The 19,115-nt window shown below is 43.2% G+C and overlaps 1 protein-coding gene across 1 annotated transcript; it reads left to right on the forward strand.

Moving 5' to 3' along the window:
- The first annotated feature begins 7,985 nt into the window (after nucleotides 1-7,985).
- E2F8 (E2F transcription factor 8) lies at nucleotides 7,986-18,684 on the forward strand. Its single transcript, XM_058806785.1, has 12 exons — nucleotides 7,986-8,354; nucleotides 8,666-8,822; nucleotides 10,269-10,520; nucleotides 11,200-11,361; nucleotides 12,769-12,906; nucleotides 13,217-13,426; nucleotides 13,956-14,040; nucleotides 14,291-14,774; nucleotides 15,641-15,856; nucleotides 16,697-16,826; nucleotides 16,918-17,234; nucleotides 17,948-18,684. The coding sequence occupies exons 1-12, from the start codon at nucleotides 7,986-7,988 to the stop codon at nucleotides 18,119-18,121; spliced, it is 2,694 nt and encodes an 897-aa protein (XP_058662768.1). The 3' UTR covers nucleotides 18,122-18,684.
- The last annotated feature ends 431 nt before the right edge of the window (nucleotides 18,685-19,115 follow it).

Below are 19,115 nucleotides of genomic sequence, written 5' to 3' on the forward strand. Positions count from 1 at the left end.
GATACAGGGCATATGGTACTGCATAACTTTGGAGAAGCAGAAGGTCATCCTGTAGGCAGTCCTTTCAGCTGGGAAGATGCCAGAAGGAAGGAAAGAGGAATGCTGAGTCCTTGCCCAGTGTGTCCAGCCGTACATCACAAACTTAGAGATTATTACAATGCACACCCGTGTCCCTGGCTGGGGGCCTGCCATGTACTTGTTGTAGGCAGCCTGCAAGAACACACCCCTTGTGGATGGAAGTACCCAAGAGCAGCCTTAAAAGAGGGGCAGTGCGGAACTAATGAGCCATCCGAAGTTAGGGCAAGACAACCTTCAGAGCAAGAAGATGAAAAGGTGGCCCAGGTTAGAAAGGCAGAGCTGTACAGAGGGTTTAAGTGAGACATGTAAAGAGCAAACTCAAAGAAACAGCTTTCAAATATGATATGGTACAAAAACTCAGGAAAAGGAGAATTACGCTGACATGGAGAAAAGTCTTCCAATAGAAAATACTATTAACGTTCTCAAGCTAAATTCCTTCCTGATGCAAATCCTCTGAAACCAGTCATTTTGCAGTAGAGGAAAATGTCTTGATGTGAATGTAACATTATTCCGACTCAATGAGTTATGGCAAACAATTCAGCATGAGAATATTGAGAATCTATTCAGTTGAACCAGAGGAGTGAAGAGTGTCTGTGCAATGTCAGTGGAGTCTGTTTTGTTAATCCCACAGTACAAAGTATTCTGCTATTGACATGCCACTGAAAATTACATGTGTCATTTCTCAGCTAAAGAACTGAGGGGGGAAGGAATTTGCGTAAGAATCTGCATTTTAAACAAACATTAACTTTTGGATGTGTCTGTGCAGTAGGAATCCCCTTAAATAAGAACCTAGATGCTGATTGTTGACAAGTACAAATTGAGATCAGGTCATAAGAAAAATGCTTCATCGGCTCCTTTAAGAATTCATGATGGATTCTACACTACAAATACGTGACAGAACAAATACAAAATAAATTAAGGATTTTCAGTAGCACATCACTTAGGGAAATAAGATCTTCCAAAGGCTCCCACAAATAACAACATGATAGCAATCTTTTTTTTTTTCTACACATAAAAAACTTGAATGTATAAATATTTTTTTAAAATATAATCTTCTACTTCAAGGACATGAAGCAAGTAGACCTTTTCTCCAACTTACCCTTTCAGGAAATAACTCTTGGTATTGTGAAAGACTTGTGTGTATGTTTCCCTTTGGTAAGCAGAATTCCTCTTAATTTCTCAAAAATATTGACTCATTTAAATGCCCATGAGTCTCGACTCCTAGTGGAGATAACTTACCTCTGTAATGTTGAAACAACAAAATCTAAAGTACACTAAAATAATTTAGATGGTATTACCTGTGAAATGTTTGACTACAAAAACTGAAATGCATTTGAAGTACAAACATGCTCTTTACTGAGTACTCTAAACTCTTAGCTCTAGATGTTCCAGAGCTGAGAAAGTGCCCTGTGTTTGATCTTAATAAACACACATTTCTGAGTTGTTCTCTTCCTTTCCTAATAATTCATCCTAGCAGGAAAAATATACCTACAGAAGTGAAGCACTGAAATACTGTATCTCTATTTTTCTTCATACCATGCTATTAATATTCTTGCAGTGTAGTTTCTGGTGCATGCATTAAGTTTTAATTAACATTCCCTGAAATTAGCATGCCTGAAAAAGGCATTTGTTTGTTTAGGAATCCAGGTTTTCATAATGTTGTGGGGTTGTTTCCTTCTCAGCCTTCACCTCAGTGCTTGACCAGCTGATTTAATTTGCCTAATTCTAAAAGATAGTGTAACAACTGAAAGCAAATAAACTCCAGTTAAATTTAATCAGCCTGTGTTCAATAATATGCTTAATATGATTTAATTTTATGCAGACTAATGAATACAGAATTAGGCAGGGCTGGAGTGGAGCACTCCATGGGGCCCTGCGCAGCAGGCAGTGCCTCCTCCTGACCCGGCGCTGTGCCCTGCGCTGGGAGCTGCTCCCACACCCGGGTTTGGGGCTCCAATTATTGCTCCCTGTCCCTTTTCCCTGCCACCACAGCCGCTCCCAGGCTGGCACGTGGCAGCAGTGATTCCTCTGGGTGCTGCCTGCTGTGGGACTAACCTTACAGACCGCCCAGGATATGCAGTTGCTCTCCCTGGAACTGCTGCAGGCCAAGTTGGACGAGGCACTGAGAAACTGGAAAGTGTCCCTGCCCATGGCAGGAGGTGGAGCTGGATGAGCTTTAAGGTCCCTTCCACACCAAACCATTTCAGGATTCTGTGACAACATGCCTGTGGAGACACTTGTCTGACAAAAATCCAGATTGCTTTTAGACATTGTATTTTCAGTCTGCCACAAGTCATTTATTTGCCTTCATTTCCCAGTTTAATCTTTAAAAAGTTCGGGTTGTTTTGTTGTTGTTGTTGTTGGGGTTTTTGGGTGTTTTTTTTGTTTTTTTTTTTTTTTTAATCATTTAAAAGCCACTTAGTGCTGCTGTACCCTGTACAGAATTACAGATGTCATTTTGCTGGGCGTATACCATGGTGGGAGCACAGCCTGCCAGTGCATCTCTGTGAGGAGCAGCAGTCTCTTGCAGACAGGGAGGAGTAAAACAAGTGTGACCTCTAGTGAACCCAAGTGCTTATACCACTCCTGCAAGAGGCACAGCCTCAAGTTATCTGCACGCTCTGCAAAACTTTATTCACAGCTCAGAAATGAAGATATATTTTTGTTACATCACAGCCCAGAACGAAGACAAGGAGAAGAAAAGGATAAATGTTGTAATCCAGATTTCGTCACAATTTTGAATTGAGAGATTAACATTACATCAGCACGTGAATAAGGAAACACTATGGTTTCTGACCTCCAGCTTGTACTTCTGAAACTACTCTGCCTTCTTTTCATTTTTATTGAAGTCAATAATTTCATTATTTATACTTAAAATATATGAAATATGTAACCCAATCTACTGAGAGATTTATGACGTATTTGGGGGTCTGCTTATATCAGTAACTTCTTGCCTAGAAGTACATACCTACAGAAGGCTGCAGTTTCTCCTTGAAACCCATCAGACATTAAAATTAAGGTATAATAAATACCTTATTTAGGTATCAACTGCCTTTTAAAATTAACTTGAATAAAATAAACCCTACCAGAAAACATGACATTTGAAAGAGACATATGCAACGAGCAGCATCACTTGCCAGGGTTCCCACAAGCTGTGTTTCAACAGTGAAACTGGATGCTGGACTCGAGGCACTTCCCTGCAAATCTCCTGCTGGCAGCTACGATGTTCAAATTCACAATTCCAGCCCTAGAAAGAGAAATAACAAAGTAGCTCCTTGAGGAAAGCAGCCTAAAATAGCCTGAGCACCCTGACAGCAGGGCATAAAGCCATAGAAAGTTCAGCTTCCTGAAGGTTGTAGAGATCACAAAATATTTTCAATTCACATTACTGCCAGTGATTTATTTTAAATTATTATTATTAACTGGAACTTTACAACAGAGTATTCTTAAAAATGTGGTCACTAAAGCCCCTTGCTCAGGATCACATCCAGAGCTTTTAAGTAACCCCAAGGATGAAGATTCCAACTGGGCATTCTGTAAATGGCCTTATACATGGAATTACCTAATAAGAATGACTCCAGTAAAATTCAGTGTGCATTTTCTCTTTATGTGGGCCATTAATTACAATTCCTCTTGACAAAAGTGTAGCACCACATCTAGGAAGCACACCAGCACAAGATGCTGAATTTGCTGCCTTGTGATCACACTGAAACAAATCCATTATTGACAACGTGTGTTCATACAAGAAATACAACTCAAGCAGTGCATGCAGAGCAAACCAGATTAGTGCTTCCTTTAGCCCAATGCATTGCTAAAGCTGTTTCTGGGAGAGGAAACTTTGTACAGGCAGGTGAGGAGGGATGCTTAAATAGAATGGAAGCAGTTAATTTCACAAATTCTTTGCTTATTTACCACTTTATCAGTGATTTGGTTTGACCAAACCGCTAGGACATGTCAAACATTCTCTTTAATCCACATGGCAATGCTGTGAGTAACTCTTTAGCTGAACTAGCATAGATAAAATCACCTATCACTCTCCAGCTCTGATTTCTGGCATCAGGTGCTGTCTTCATTCAGCACAATACCTGAAAACAGCAAACATCCCGACAAAGACCATCACACAAAAGGCTTCAAGGTTGTACATTAAAGGGCCCATTACTACCTAGCTGCTGGTGCTTTTGGTTGCCAAGTCAGGGACATTAAAATTTCTAATCTTTGTTCTTTTTCCTTTAAGAGGTACCTGGCAGAGAACGTAATTGCAGTTTCTCATGCAAGTCAAGCAAGAGCAGAGGGAAATACAAACTGTTTCAATTGGTGGCTGCAAGTGAGAATGCCCTTTATTGCTCCATGTAACTCCATCTTTATTGCTCCATGTAATTCCAGAAATGCAAAGGCACTTTCGCAGTAAGGAGCATGGCAAAAGAGGCACAGAAGTTATTAACAGAATAATTATTTCAGTGGATGTAATATCCTGGGAAATTCCTTAAACTTTTACTTTAAAATGTCTGACACTGTTGCAATGGGCAGCTTGTAAAGCTAACTCGAAGGAAAGAAGTCCCCTGAACAAAGGTCATAAGAGTGTGTTGTTTGAACAGAGATAATGGCTTCTTGATTAGGTGATAAAGGTAATTTTCAAAGCTCAACATAAATTAAATAAATATTCAAATGACAGCTTCAATGTTAAAGCCTGATTTTTTTTTTCCCTGGTTTGATTTTTGAAACACGAGTGCTCCTCATTAAGTAACTCAAATTCCAAGTGGTCATGCCTGGCGTTGTGGGGGTAAGGAAAAACACACATTATGTTTTTAGTATTTACATTTGTAGTTCTTGTGAGTCACACACCAGCTCTGGGTTACAACAATCACACCTTCTAGTGCACATTTTATAGAAAGAAACCAATACACAGTAATTATATCAAAACATAAACAAGGAGAAAGAGCAAATGTCCACCCAAATCCCACTTTTTGAGCTGTGGCTCAAGGGTACTGCAAGAGAACAACCCTTGGCTGCCACATGGCTGGTGACACCAAGGAGTGAAGGTCCCTTTGGGCCAATATTTTCATTGGAGTTTACAACCTTTCAGAGGAAACTGCAGAGTTACGTCAAAAGGTTTGGAAATCCTGACTCTAGCATAAAAACCGGCCGAGACGAGGTGGGTTTCAATCCCAGACTCCTGCCTGCAGAACAAAAGTATTGTTTTGTTGCAATGAGGTCAGGGGCACCCTTATCACTGTCGACAGCCCCTGAGAGGAGGGCGCAGCCCGGGGGCGTCGGGCTCTGCTCTAAGGGAACACGGGACAGGACAGCATGTCTGAAGATGTGACAGGGTTTTTGGTTGGGCATTAGGAATTTCTTCACAGGAAGGGGTGCCCAGGGCGGTGCTGGAGTGACTCACTGTCCCTGAAGGTGTTTAAGGAAAGCCTGGACGTGGCCCCCACTGCCGTACCCGCCATCACTGCCATATGTTGGTCATAAATTTGACTTGCTGATCTCAGAGGTCTTTTCCAGCCTAGTTGGTTCTGTGATTTTGCGATAAGCGGCACCAGACGGCTGCGACCCTTATCTTGGGGCAATACCACCCTTTGGCCGGGGCGATCGAGGCGTTTCACCTGCTCCCTCACCAGCCCTCACCGGCTCAGCCATTCACCTTTGATCGCCTCCTTTTGCTGCGTGGGGGAGCCTCTCCAGCCGCCGTCCACCCGCGGCCCGGGCAGCGGAGCTCAGCCTGGAGCACACCGGGCGCGGTTTAACCCGAAGCGCGGCGTGTTTTAACCACGACGTGCGCGGTGGGTTCCGAGGGGCGCGGCGGGGCGCTCGCGGTCTGGCGCCGGAGCGGCGGGCGGGACCCCGTGAGGGGCGCGCGCGGCCCGCGGCCGGCGGGGGAAGGCGCGAGCGGCGCGCGGGGCCCGCGCGGCCCCTGACGGACAGGACGGAGACGGGGCGAGGCCGGCGGCAGCGGCGGGTAAATGGGCTCCGCTAAACCGCCCGGCGCCCCCCGCCCGCTCCGCCCCGCGCCGCCGCGGCCGTTGGGGCGGGAGGGCGGCAGGGAGGGAGCGAGGGAGGGAACCCGCCAAAGCCCCGGCCCGAGCCCCGCCGGCGCTCGCCCGGCAGCGGGAGGCGGGAGGAGGAGGGAGAGGCCTCGCAGCGCCGCGCTCCCATTGGCCGCGCGGGGAGCGGCGTCGGGAGCTGATTGGCTGCCGCGCCCGCCCCACCCGCCCGCGGCGGCTCCGCGCGTTGAATTCAAATCGGCACCGGGAGCGGCCCCGCGCTTCGGCCGGGCCGGGGCGGGCGGCGGCGACAGCGACAGCGCTGCTCCTGGGGGCCGCCGGCGCTCCCGGACCGTGGGGTGCGCGGCGGGAGCGGGAGGGCGCAGGGGTAGCGTCTTCCCTGTGTTTAAACGCGCCGCCGGCAGTGTCGATGGGCGGTGCTAGGCCGCGGCGGGCGGGGCGGGGCGGGGCCGGGGCCGTTGGGCGGCGGGCGGGCGCGCGCGGGCCGGGCCGGGAGGCGGCGGGACGAGCCCGGCGGCCGCGGAGGGCAGCGGGAACCGGCCCGGCACGGGGCCCCCATCCAGTGCCTCCCTCCCTCCTCCCGCCCTGCAGAGCCGGCGGGACCTGCGATGCGGAGCGGCGCGGCGGGAGCGGCGGGTGTCGCCTCCTGAGGCGGCGGGAGAATGCGGCCGGCGGGCGGGGAGATGGGGGCCGGCGACAAGGTAATTCCTCCGGGGAGCGAGAGCAGCCGCCCCCCGGGGCTGCCGCTTCCCGCGGGGCGGTGACAGCTCCGCTGCCCGCGCTCAGCCCGGCTGGGGGTGAAACCGCTCCGGTCGGAACGATCGCGCGTAGAAACCGCGGGATGGCAGAAACCGAGCGTGTTTTACCTTCGCTTTAATTTCTGTCCTCAACAAGAGCTCCTGAAACTTCATCTCTCGCGACCTTTATCCCCGGTGTCCGTGAAGAACACTTCTTCCTCCTGGCTGTCCTCTCCTCTCTGTTTTTCCCTTACGGAAGCTGTCCGGAGGAGCAGGGATAGTGATGTTCGGAGCGCGTTTGTCTCGGGCGTTCTGTGGTGCCGAGACGGAGAAGTTGCCACTGGGAGAGGGTCCCGCGGAGGTGGGGCGGCGCTGTACGGAGCCCGCTTCCCTCACAATTCCAGGCTGGCCGGCCTGCCCGGAGCCCCGGGCAGCTCCCCGAAAGGGGCTCCGGGGCCCCGAAATGGGCTCCGGGACCGCCACAGACCCCAGACCCATTTCTCGGAGGGCTTTGCGGGGCCGACCGCGCATGCGCGGAGACGCGGCGCGAAAAGTGAAGGGGGAATAGGAGGGAAAGGACGGGGAAGCGGAGCGGTCCCGATCCCGCCCGGGCACCCCTTCCCTTCGCTCTCCCTTCGTCTTCATCCTCTCCTCTCGTGTTCTGTCTCGGCAAGCCCCGCGATCACATTCCACCCCTCACTCCGCTCCGAAGTTTGTTGGGAGCTTGTTAAAGTTCACTCTGAAAGTTAAGAGCTTGTTAGCCAACACTTCCATGACTACAGATACCGGGCTGGGCGCCGGAGTTGAGGCAAATATATTATAATTATAATATATATATATATAAAATATATAATTAATTATATTATAACAAGGATATGTTTTCCCTGACATGCACGCTGGTGTCTATTTAGCTCAACAAGAATTTATAGGCAACATCACACCCGCTCCCGGGTCATTACATGTTTCGGCTATTATTTATAGCTCTCTGCTATGCATTAACTTATGTTCTGATTTATCTCAGAGGAAGGAAAAGGAAAATTGCCCGAGAAATAAGTGCCAGGGGACCCGAGCCTTAAGCCACAGGCACAAAAATGGTTTCAGGGAAGGGACTCGGTTCCGAGTAGGACTGGAACCCTTGACTTGGAGCTACCCAAAAAACGCGATGGATCTCTATCTCCCTTTGACTGTTATTGATAAATGGATCGTGGTACACCCGGGCTTTAATATCACCATTGTTCTTTTCATTGATATGCAGGAGAATGAGCATTCTGAGCCATGCAAAAACGTACTGAAAACACCTTTGAAACAAGCGTCTACCTCACAGTTGGTACTGACAGAGAGACAGCCTGACTGTCAGCCTCTAACCACACCCCCAAAACCGAAGGAAACCCCTCCGGCAGATCCATGGACGCCTACTTCCAACCTGAAGATGCTGATTAGTGCAGCCAGTCCTGAGATCAGGAGCAGAGAACAGAGAAGGCAACTGTCAGACAGTTCAAGTGAGGTCCTACAGACAAAACACTGTTTGCAGGTATGTTGAAAAGTATTTGTTTTCTCTCTTTCTTTTTTTTGTTAAGTTAGCTGAAGGCTGTTTATTCAGTATAAAAATATACATTGACTCAGCATATGTTTTTTAAAAGTTTTGGTTTTGGAGCATTTACCAAATATAATAATGATATTGACTAGCTACATTCAACAGGTAGTGTTCTGGTTTTATTTCACAGCTGCTGAGGACAAAGGGAGAGCACTGGCCCTTTGGCAGTGCTCACCGTGAAGCTGTTAAATATCTGTGCTTATATATTGTCAAAAACCTCACAATCTCTTTTCCTTATTCCCTCATAGGAGCACTTATTGGGGGATGAATATGAAAAATCTCAGCCAAGTCGCAAAGAGAAAAGTCTCGGATTACTGTGTCATAAATTCTTAGCTCGGTATCCTGATTACCCCAGCCCTTCACAGAAAAGTTACATTTGCCTTGATGAAGTCACTGAAGAGCTACGTAAGTTGGTGTTCATCCTATTGAATATTTCTTCATGCAAATTTGCCTATAACCTGCCATTTTCGTTAGTATATTTTTGCTCCATACAATTTTGAATGCTTACTCTGTTCTCAAATTTATTTAAACCCAGTTTGAAACTGCTAATTCCCAAAGCAATTCTTTTAGAATGCTGATGTTTCCTCAGTGAATTGAACTGAGAGAATCCGAATTCTGTTTCATATTGGACATCTAAATTATTGCTTACAAATAAGCAGAGCATTTTAAACAGTTGCCGTTTTTTAAATTCAGAGATGATACCTAAGATTAGTGGTTAGATTTTTGCAGCAGGAACTAGATTTTCTCAAACTGAGCCCACAGCTTCCTGTCCAATCATGACATCAAAGCAAGAATCTTCTTTCTGTTCTTGATGGTATATTAACTTTCTTATTCTATATCACTGTCTTTTATGTTGCACCAATCATTTCTGCGGAGTCCACATTTCTAAGATCAAGCTGAAATTTTTTTAAATGAAAAAAAGTTATGGAGTTACAGTATTCTACAGCTTTTATATGGATAATAGTTTTAAAATTCTAAAGCCATATTATTTACATTTTTGTATACTTTGTACAAAAGGACATATAATTTAGGAAATGTCTGGTCAAAACCAAGAGTTTGTCAGACAAATGAGAACAGAAAAGTGTCACCGTGATATTTTATGAAAAACCCCTTCACCAGGATATCTCCTGGGAAGCTGGGAAGCTTCAGTTTCTCCCTGTCTTGTTGCTTTGGAATGTGATTTGGAGAATTGTTTTAATTTAATGACCAATCCCAGTCCAGCTGTGTTAGACTCTCTGGTCAGTCATGGGCTTTTATTATTCATTCTTGTCTAGCCTTCTGATGTATTCTTTTCTCTATAGTTTAATAGAGTTTTAGTATATAATTTTCTTTTAATATAATATAATAACAAAATAATAAATCAGCCTTCTAAGAAATATGGAGACAGATTCATCTCTCACCTCATCCTGGGGACCCTCACAGCACAACAGAAGAGCGTGCTAATAAAATGACAGGTAAAACGAACTTATAAAACAGTTTCCTACCATGAGTTTCTGAGGTTATTTAAGGACACAATCTAGAAGCAATGCAGTGAATAATTAAAAATGCTCTGTTTCTTCTAAAGCTGAATTGAAACCCATGTAATGGTGCTTCTGGCACCAGTAAATTTTAATTCTTAAGGAATGCTAAAAGCCAAGTATAACTCTGGAACAGCAAGTCCTTGCATATACGAAGCCAGATTTGCTTTCCTTGCTGGCAAGACCTGGGAGGGCTACTTTCAGTTTATGCTGTGGAATTGGCAGAAATGCTTTGCAAGTATGCTGAGAGGAAGGAGAGGGCTCTGTGCTGCAGGTAATGCACAAGTTCAGGTGTGTCACACGGCAGAGCTGTCAGGTTCCCCTTTCCCCGCAGATGTGGAGCGCAGGCGCATCTACGACATCGTGAACGTGCTGGAGAGCCTGCACATGGTGAGCCGCCTGGCCAGGAACAGATACGTCTGGCACGGGCGCCACAACCTCCCCCAGACCCTGCAGGCCCTCAAAAAGGTGGGGGAGGAGAACAAGTACATACAGCAAATACAGATGATCAAGAGAAGAGAGTATGAGCATGAATTCGATCCTGACGGTGAAAGGAATGAAGAAATGGCAAGTTCTTTTGGCTCAAGTGAGCAGTCAGAAATGTCTTTTGTCGAACTCCCAGGAGTGGAATTTCGTGCTGGTAATAATTCTCTATAATGCCAAGAATAATATGTACTTGAAATGATAAATTTCTATGAACACGGGAGAAAAACATTTATTAGCCTTCCTTTTTTTTTCTGAGGTGGTGCTGCCCCAAAGGCACCACAACTGTTTGTAGTGAGAAAAAGTGCTCTGCACTCTTTCACTTGTCTTATTTGTTCAGTTCTTGTAATTTGTTTCTACATCAGGTAAAACTAACAAATACACCAACATATAGTTCAATTGCCATTACCACTGAATTGTTATAGAAACCAGAAGTTACTACTGAATGTTATAGAAACTTGAAGCATAAATTACTCAATTGGTTTTATTAATTTAGCTTTGATTCATGGAAGAAATGTTAATTAAGGGTTAAGCATCTTTAAGAGTAGAAGTTGTCAGACATGGGAAGCGTATATGTGGGATACACCACTGTCTGTTCTTTGTAGTTAGACTTGGTATCCATCCAGTCATCTGTTTCTGGTCACGTAGGAACTGATTCTGGAGTCAGCACTGGCCCTAAGTCTCTGTGTTATCCTTACAACTATTATTACTGACTAATTTCTTCAGTGTTTATGTTTGTAGCTGGTGTGTCCCTGAATACTCCTTTTTCCTGTCTGATGCAGCATCAGTGAATGGCAGGAAATACAAGTCCTTACGAGTGATGAGTCAGAAATTTGTGATGCTGTTTCTTGTATCAACACCTCAAATAGTGAGCCTTGAAGTTGCTGCTAAAATCCTGATTGGAGAAGATCAGTTAGAAGACTTAGATAAAAGCAAGTTTAAAAGTAAGTACAACAGCCAAGTGTAAGCTAAATGAATTATCCCAGTACTACTTTATATAAGGAAAAATACTGTCTTATTTTTCCTGCCACAAATGTTTATTTGAGCCTCCAAAAACTCACTAAACACCTTCTACATTTTATAATTTTTGTATGGCTATTGATGCATAATGCCCACCTGAGAGGAAAAGTCCATTAAATCCTCCCTTCTGAAGTATTGTCACAAGCCTCCATATTAGGAACAATTTCTCTTTCCTCAAGCAACCTGTCAAAGTTTTCAGCATCATTTCACCAAAGATGCCCCAGAATCATGCAAAATCTGTGTTCCATCCCCATAGCTAACTTGGTAGAAATCTAAAGAAATTCTGTAAAAATCCTGTGACCAACTTGCGTGTCAGAGGAAGTGAAACCCTTTGCTCTAACTGCCAATTATTTCTTCATTCTTTTACCCTTCTCTCAGTTCCCTGCACACTTCTTCCCCTTCCTCTCCATTCAAATGAATGGTATTTCTAGGTCTAGGTCAGTAGACATGTAATAATTAAAAATGTGCTGCTTTTGAGGGATAGTTGTGGGTTTCATTGAAAATTAGACTCTTCCTTAATTCTAAGATTCCTTTGCTTGTTTGGGTTATTTTTTGTGTTGGTTTTGAGGGTTTTTTTTGGTGGAATTGTGTCTATGTGAATACTGATCCTTGTTGGTTTCGGTTCATTATTTCCTTTCCACTGCCTCACAGCAGCATAGAGATGGTGGGTGGCTACTCAGTAGGGTTTTTTCTTGCTTTTATTCTTCCATAAGAAGAGCCTGTCGCACAATAAAAGCATTTTCAGGATGTTCCATCTGTCTACCTGTATTTCAAGTATCAATTTTTATCAAGTTTTACCACATTCTTGGTTGTGAAGCCAAAACTTCCATGACCTAAGCACATTCACTATGCTCTAGAACTCACTTGTAGTTTGACTTCTGGCTGAAACTTTTCCCTAATAGCTCAACCTAGAGACAGGGAAGATATGCAGGATGGTTATACTGCTGGATTTTAGTGTCTCTGCCCTCCCATGTTTGCCATTGCATGTGTGCACCTGCCTTTTAATCTACTTATATTTGCTACAGGATTTGTGTAGGTTTGATCATCGCACAGAAATCAACTGGTTTTGAAAATGTTCTTTTTTCCATATTTAGCATAATACACTTTGCAGTGTCTTCTAGATCTGTATCTATGTCTTCTATTTTACATGTAAACTTTGTATCACAATATTATTTCATTGTATAAATACCTGTTCCACACAATTGTTCTTTTGATTGTTCCAAAAGCTTTTTCCTTTTAGCTGCTTAAAGAGTGTTACAACGTTTCTTTATCTGATACATGCTACTTGTTAATTGCAGTGCTACACTTTCCATTTATTTCTTTTATTTCAGCCAAAATTAGAAGACTTTATGACATAGCAAATGTTCTCAGCAGCCTTAAGCTTATCAAAAAAGTTCATGTTACAGAGGAGAGAGGTAGAAAACCAGCATTCAAGTGGACAGGACCTGAGGTCTTGCCAAATACTCAGGGTAGGTGTATGTGCCGTTTCCTTTTGTTCTGATGATGATATTGATTGTTTTTTTAATTTTCTCTACTAGAAATTTTTGACCAAAAGACAGAATAACTAAGCAGGAAATCTTTTACTAGTCACATCACTGTCCTTATTACCACAGCAACCAATATGTATTTGCACACAGTGGATGTTCAGCTATTGAGATTCTTGAATTTCCATGTTTGCTGCTGTTGGTACTTTAAGAATTATAAGCCAGGCTCAAATAATTGCTTTTTATTACTGAATCTGCATATGATACATATTTTCTTCTTTTTTCTGTTTTCCAGATATAAAACTTGAAGCCACTTCTACAACCTGTTCCCCACCTATTTCAGAATCCATCACTTCCAAAGAGCAGTGCTCAAAAGCCCTTTTTCCTTCAAAAGGAAAGCAAAACTTCACTCGGCATTCATCTCTAATAAAATTAGTTAAGAGTATAGAGAATGACAGAAGGAAGATCCAGTCTGCTCCAACCAGCCCAGTTAAAATAAGTGCCAGTACATATCTTTTCATCATTTTTCTTTTAGAAAATTCTTTTTCTTTGTTTTTAAGTCAGATGTAGTCTTGCATTAAATATTTGGGCTTGCCCTCTTCTCACAGGATGTGTAGATATGTGGGTGGTGCCTCCTTTCAAAAATGCATCTTAAAAGCTGTCAACAATGCAGAAATGGCTACAAACCTTCTGCTTGTCTAGAATCACTGAATATTGGATCTCCTCTGAACCTGCTTTGTTGTAGAAACTCTGCTTTGGATCATACTATCTAAGCAGTTCTGTGTTCCAAAACCTGGCCAGACAATTACCTGGCCGTGTTCATGTTCTTGCTAGGGATCCTCTCTGGGGGCTTTAACATTGGTTTGGTGTAAGCTGATGTCCAGTTGATCCAATCACATCTGGGCTGAGTTTGAGGATAAGTTACCTCATTAAATGTTACACTACATAATGCAGTTTCCTCAAGTTAAAGTTAGATTTTTACTTTGAATTTGTGAACTCACTGTTTTGATTTGTTGTTCTTCTCCTCCAACCAGGTACTTATCAAAGTTTACCAGTTTTCCCAAATACAATAGCTCAGTTTCCAGCAATCACTAAACATCAGCTGGAAGGACAATCCAAGTAAGTTTGCACAAGTTTACAGGTGAGAACAAGTTAAAGTTGTGCTCAGTTTGAGTGGAGTAATAGCCTGCAAAAACCAGTAAGCTTGAGTACTGCAGGCTAGTTTTTAATTTATTTTCTCTTTAGTGGATTGAGAAGTACAGGTTTATGTTAACTGTTTATATTACAGAAGATAATTTGTCAGAACACTGATTTTTGCATGAAGGAATTAAAACACATTTGGGATGTTTTTGTTTGTTTTTTGCTGAAGGACAGCAGAGGAGATGCAAATGAAGTGTGCCCTGTCCTCGCCTGAGGCTGTCCCCAAGCCCGAGCCCTCTCAGCAGCCAGCTCTGAGCCAGCCCCTCGGGGCATGCCCTGCCAGCCACAGCTCAGTGTCACCAGTCATCCTCCCTCACCCTCAGTCTGGGGTCTCATATGCCATCTATCTGCACCCTTCCCAAGCCCACACGGTGACCACCTACAGCCCCGGCTTCATGCTGCAGCCTCTGCCCTGCGCCAGCGTAACTGGAATGAAGAGTAGTAACTCAAAAATATTAAACATAATAACCACTGAGGAAGGGGACACTCAGAGGGGTCCAGATGAGCCTACAAAGTCCTTGGCAGCTGAAGAAAGACCTGAAACAAAATCAGAAACTTCATCTCAGCGGTGCCTTAAAAGATCACAAGCACTACCAGAGAGTAATTTAATTAAAAGGCGTAAAAGTGATGAGGAAAGCCTTGATACTTCTTTGGTAAGTTAAATTAGTTTTAAAATGCCATTTTATGGCTTAGTAATGTTGCCACCTACTCATTTTCAAAGTGAAGTAGGAGCCTGCCAGTGAGTGTAGGTGTTGTAAATAACATCAGGCTCGAAGAGATGGTGTTTCATTTGCTATGCTGTTAATGTTTGAGGGGGCTGGGGTTTGCATCTAAGGAGACAAAGTGTTCAGGTGTAGAGAAAAAAAAGCAGCTCACCAAACACTATGTCAAAACTTACCTATTGGTAAATTATTTTGGAGTAGGTCAGGTGGGGAGCAAGGTTGGAAGCAAGAGATGTTCAAGGTCCCTTGAATTCTAGGATTCTGTAAACTTGCTGGCATCCCTTCTTGGCTTTAGAGGTGTTAGGAGGGAACGTGGATGTATGAAAGTCAATGGACAGGGAACATGCCAAAATCCTGATGCCTTCTAAATATTTCCACCCGGTGTTGGTTTGTTGTAGGCATAATAGAACAGCACATGAAGAGAATAACAGGTTCAGATAAACTTGATGTATATGGAGAGACTGGGGCTGGGTTGCTTTCTACTCCTCAGTTGCTGATTGTTTTAGCACAAATCTGCTGTAAATTTGGCTTGCTGAAACAGCCATCATATGTTATGGGTGTGTTATGACAGTGCATGCTATTCCACATCCACTAGCAGGGGAGAAACAAGATGTGATAACATGGACCTGGCTGTCCTAGGGACCAGAAATTTTTTAAGTACAAACTTGGGAATGAGGAGGAAGTAAAAAGCTTTCTTTCCAGTGTTTAAGAATGTATAACTACTCTTGTAGAGTTCTAATTGAGACCATTAAGCCTTACAACACCTGCCTTTGTTTTTGTATGTGCTTTCTTCAAAGGGAGAATCCACTAAGAATGAAAAACCACCTTCCAATAGCTCACAAACTAATCATGAAATGGACAATGTCCAGGAAGAGAGACAGAATGAAACCAAAACAGATCAAAACATCGCAAGTTGCTGTGACCAATGTACAAAAGAAAATATTCCAGAAGATGAAGATAAAATCAAAACAAAACAAGACATACCTGTGGCATTTGCCATTCCTGCTCCTGAGGTAAGATTTGTCTTGCCATTCCCTGGGAAGACACTACTTGGAGTCTCTGCAAAAGAAACAAAACTACAACAAACTACTCCTACATAGGTTGTCTTTGGCTGAATTCACTTTGGTGTGCTTTTAAAACCTTATTTTGTAGGAATGTAGGATTTCTGTTTGTGCATTTAGTACACAAAAAAGAGGACACAAAGAGGCTCTCAGGCTTCCATTGGAATGAAGGTCACACCAAGGAGCTAAGGGCAATAATGAGATCCCTTACCTCCCCCATCCTTTCTTTGCATATCCTTACTGTCAGATGCTTGGAAACAGCATCACATGAAACTCTCTTCATCAGCAAAATTCAGTATTCTGCAGTTAAGACTGTTTGCTGTAGAGAACCTGAACAGTTCTGTTGACAAGAACAGAATATGTAAATGCAAAAGTTTTGCCGTCCAATGTTTGTTTTATGAAAAATACAATCCAAGAATGAGGTGATGTGATGATTTACTGGGTCCAGAATGTTTCTTCTGCAAAAAATGGTATTCAGTATCAGGGTTTCTTTTCCATCTGGTCAAATTGCACTGTGTTAATCCCAGATGGATTTCCAGTTCCCCACCAAGAGTATCAGCTGGAAATGGAGCCAGCTGACTTCTGTGTGGTTTTAATTGAAAGACCATGTCCTTGAGTCTGTTGTGTCTCTTTTCAGACAGAAAGTAGTACAGGCATGGGATATGGCATCCTGGGGACATGGAGGATAAAGAATAAGAACAAGGCAAGGGAAGGTTGCAACTCTGGAGGAGTGTTTTGGAGTTTGTTTATTCCATGTTTGGGCTAAAGATGTGCTGTCTCTTTCTCTCTCAGACTTTTTTTCCATCTGGTTATCTTATTCCTCTGACTCACTGCACCCATGGCACCAAGGCAGAGTGCTCCACCAAAGAGAAGGCTGGGGTGTGCTCTGTGCAGCACACAGCCTACAGCTCTCCCATCACTGGTGAGTGCCCAGGGAAACAGGCACGGGGGCAGCTCAGGGGCCAGGAGCAGCTTGTCCCAATTGCTTTCAACACCTGATGTTTCTGTTCCAGGTGTCATTCCAATGCCAGCCTCAGAACTGAAGACAGTCAATATTCCTGCTTTTCACATAACACCCTTGAACATAATGCTGTCACCAAATTCCATAGCTGCTGCACCTGTACTGAGCAACTCGTGCCTCAGTTCGAGCAGTACCAGCTCTGCCCCAAACCCAAGCTCTTCAGCTCTCAACTTTATGCTGCAGCACATAGGACTGATACCTGCTGGTGTGCAAGTTCCTGCAAGCCCCGTTCTACAGCACGTGCCAGTCTCTTCCCAATCAGAAAATATCAGCCACAGCTCAGGGAGCACAAATGTGCAAGAAGGGAAGGTGAGTTAAAACATTGCAGCTCCACCGTGGTGGGTTGAGTGGGAAATGCAGTGCAGTAATTCCCTTACAGCAGGTAAAATTTATAAATAAACATTTCTTTTTGATCTTTAGAAATCAGCACTGCCCAAAAAGAGCTAGCAGTGAAGGCCAGCCTAAGTACAGTAGAGATGAGAGGTTAGCAAGGAAGATAAGTGACTTATTTGTGGTGGAAGTGGAGCCAGCTGGAAGATGACAAGATGTGAAGAAACAACTGGTTTAGAGGGAGGATTTTACATATCTGAGAGATATTTTAATAATCACAAACTGACATTGTGCTTATAAAAAATTGTTCCTTTGTTATTTTCTTTCCTTCTTGATACTTCCCTACTCTACCCTCAAGTTCTCGTGTGTAATAATAGCTATTCTTTTAATAGGATAGGATTGTACAGGATTTTAAATTTTTTTTTTTCCCCCACAGGAAGTTTCTCTGTATATTTCATGTATACTGTATTGCCTAATATCTGTTTGTGTTAAAAAAGAAGGGGATTAGAAAAACCATATTTTTATGTATTTAAATATATATATAAAGGAATGCAGGTATACCCTTCACAGTAAAAAGTTTTTAAATTTCAGGGAGAAAAAAAAGTTTGCTAACATCCTGTAGAAACTTAGAAGTAGTAGAGCTTACTTTTTATTCCCCCATAAATGAAAGTAACTTTGTCTTTTCTCTTCAGTTCCTCCAGCCAAAGGAGCCTCAGGAGCCTCAGGCAGTCACAGAGAACTTTTTCCGCACACCAGGAGGGCCAAACACAGAACCTGCACTATCTGCAAACTCAGATGGCACCCAGAGAACCTCTCAAGGAACTTTATATATTCCTCAACGAAAACTTGAAGTTTCAGAAGACTAATTTTGGGATAGGGAATTTCTGATTGTGTTAGCAGGCAAAATTGCTGGTAACACACTGCACACATCTGGCATTGTACGATGGACAATGGTTTGGACGTGTATTGCCATGACCTCAATGCTGGAATAGCCTTAATTGATGCTTTAGAAAATAAAACTGACTCTTAAGGAGAAAGTTAATGCCTAATGAATTTTTCCAAAAGGCTTACCTGAAGTATTTAACAGCAAAGTTATGTATCTAGTGGGGTTTTTTGTGAGCGTGTGTTGATTTCTTCTATGCAAAGTAAGCTGAAATTGTCTTTGTACAGAAAGGTACAGTCTATCAGTCAGTACAGATTTTGCACCAAAAAAAAAAAAGTACTGTGAGTGTGTAAATATTTTATGTCTTAGCAAAAAGGCCACAGGTAAAGTGTTTTGCTTCTGTGTTTAATAATGCTCTTTTGTAAAGTTAGTAAGAAGCACAAAAAAAGCTCCCAAATTTTCTTAATCATTTTTTATATAAGTTAAGAATTATTTATACTGTATTTTTAAATTGATTTGTTCGGATTAAACTTACATAAAACTCTACAGTGACTTTTTCTGTTTGATCAGATTAGATTACCTAAGTTACACATTGCATATGCATATATTGCATATTCACTGGCATCTCAATTCTTTTTCTGCCAGGCAGGGGTTGCTGTGTTCTGAAGGAAGGGGGGAAATGGTGTTTTGTGAAAAAGTGAGTTAAATAACTCAGTGTAAGTTCTGCACTCTTATCAGTAGATACTACAACTCCTAAAAAAAAACAAGTCAGAACATCAAGTCAGTCACACAGGAACGTGTGTCCAAATGTCACAGAAGTTTCAAACAGGTTCAATCAAACCACTCAAATTTAAATATGGGCAGCAATGTCTCATGTACACTGAAGGGAGAAAGATGACTCCTCATACAGTTCACACTCAGATAACAAGTAATAGCTGACAAATTGAATAAAAACACTTTTCATCTGCCTTCCCAGG

The sequence above is a fragment of the Ammospiza caudacuta genome, chromosome 6, assembly GCF_027887145.1.
Source record: "Ammospiza caudacuta isolate bAmmCau1 chromosome 6, bAmmCau1.pri, whole genome shotgun sequence".
NCBI lineage: Eukaryota > Metazoa > Chordata > Aves > Passeriformes > Passerellidae > Ammospiza > Ammospiza caudacuta.

What these genes read in the sequence shown, in the direction of transcription:
- E2F8 (XM_058806785.1), top strand. Translation starts at nt 7,986, where the DNA reads ATGGATCTCTATCTCCCTTTGACTGTTATTGATAAATGGATCGTGGTA. An exon ending in CCCAGTTAAAATAAGTGCCA is followed by an intron (nt 13,427 to 13,955) that starts GTACATATCTTT and finishes TCCTCCAACCAG; the next exon opens with GTACTTATCAAAGTTTACCA. An exon ending in AAAGCCTTGATACTTCTTTG is followed by an intron (nt 14,775 to 15,640) that starts GTAAGTTAAATT and finishes CTTTCTTCAAAG; the next exon opens with GGAGAATCCACTAAGAATGA.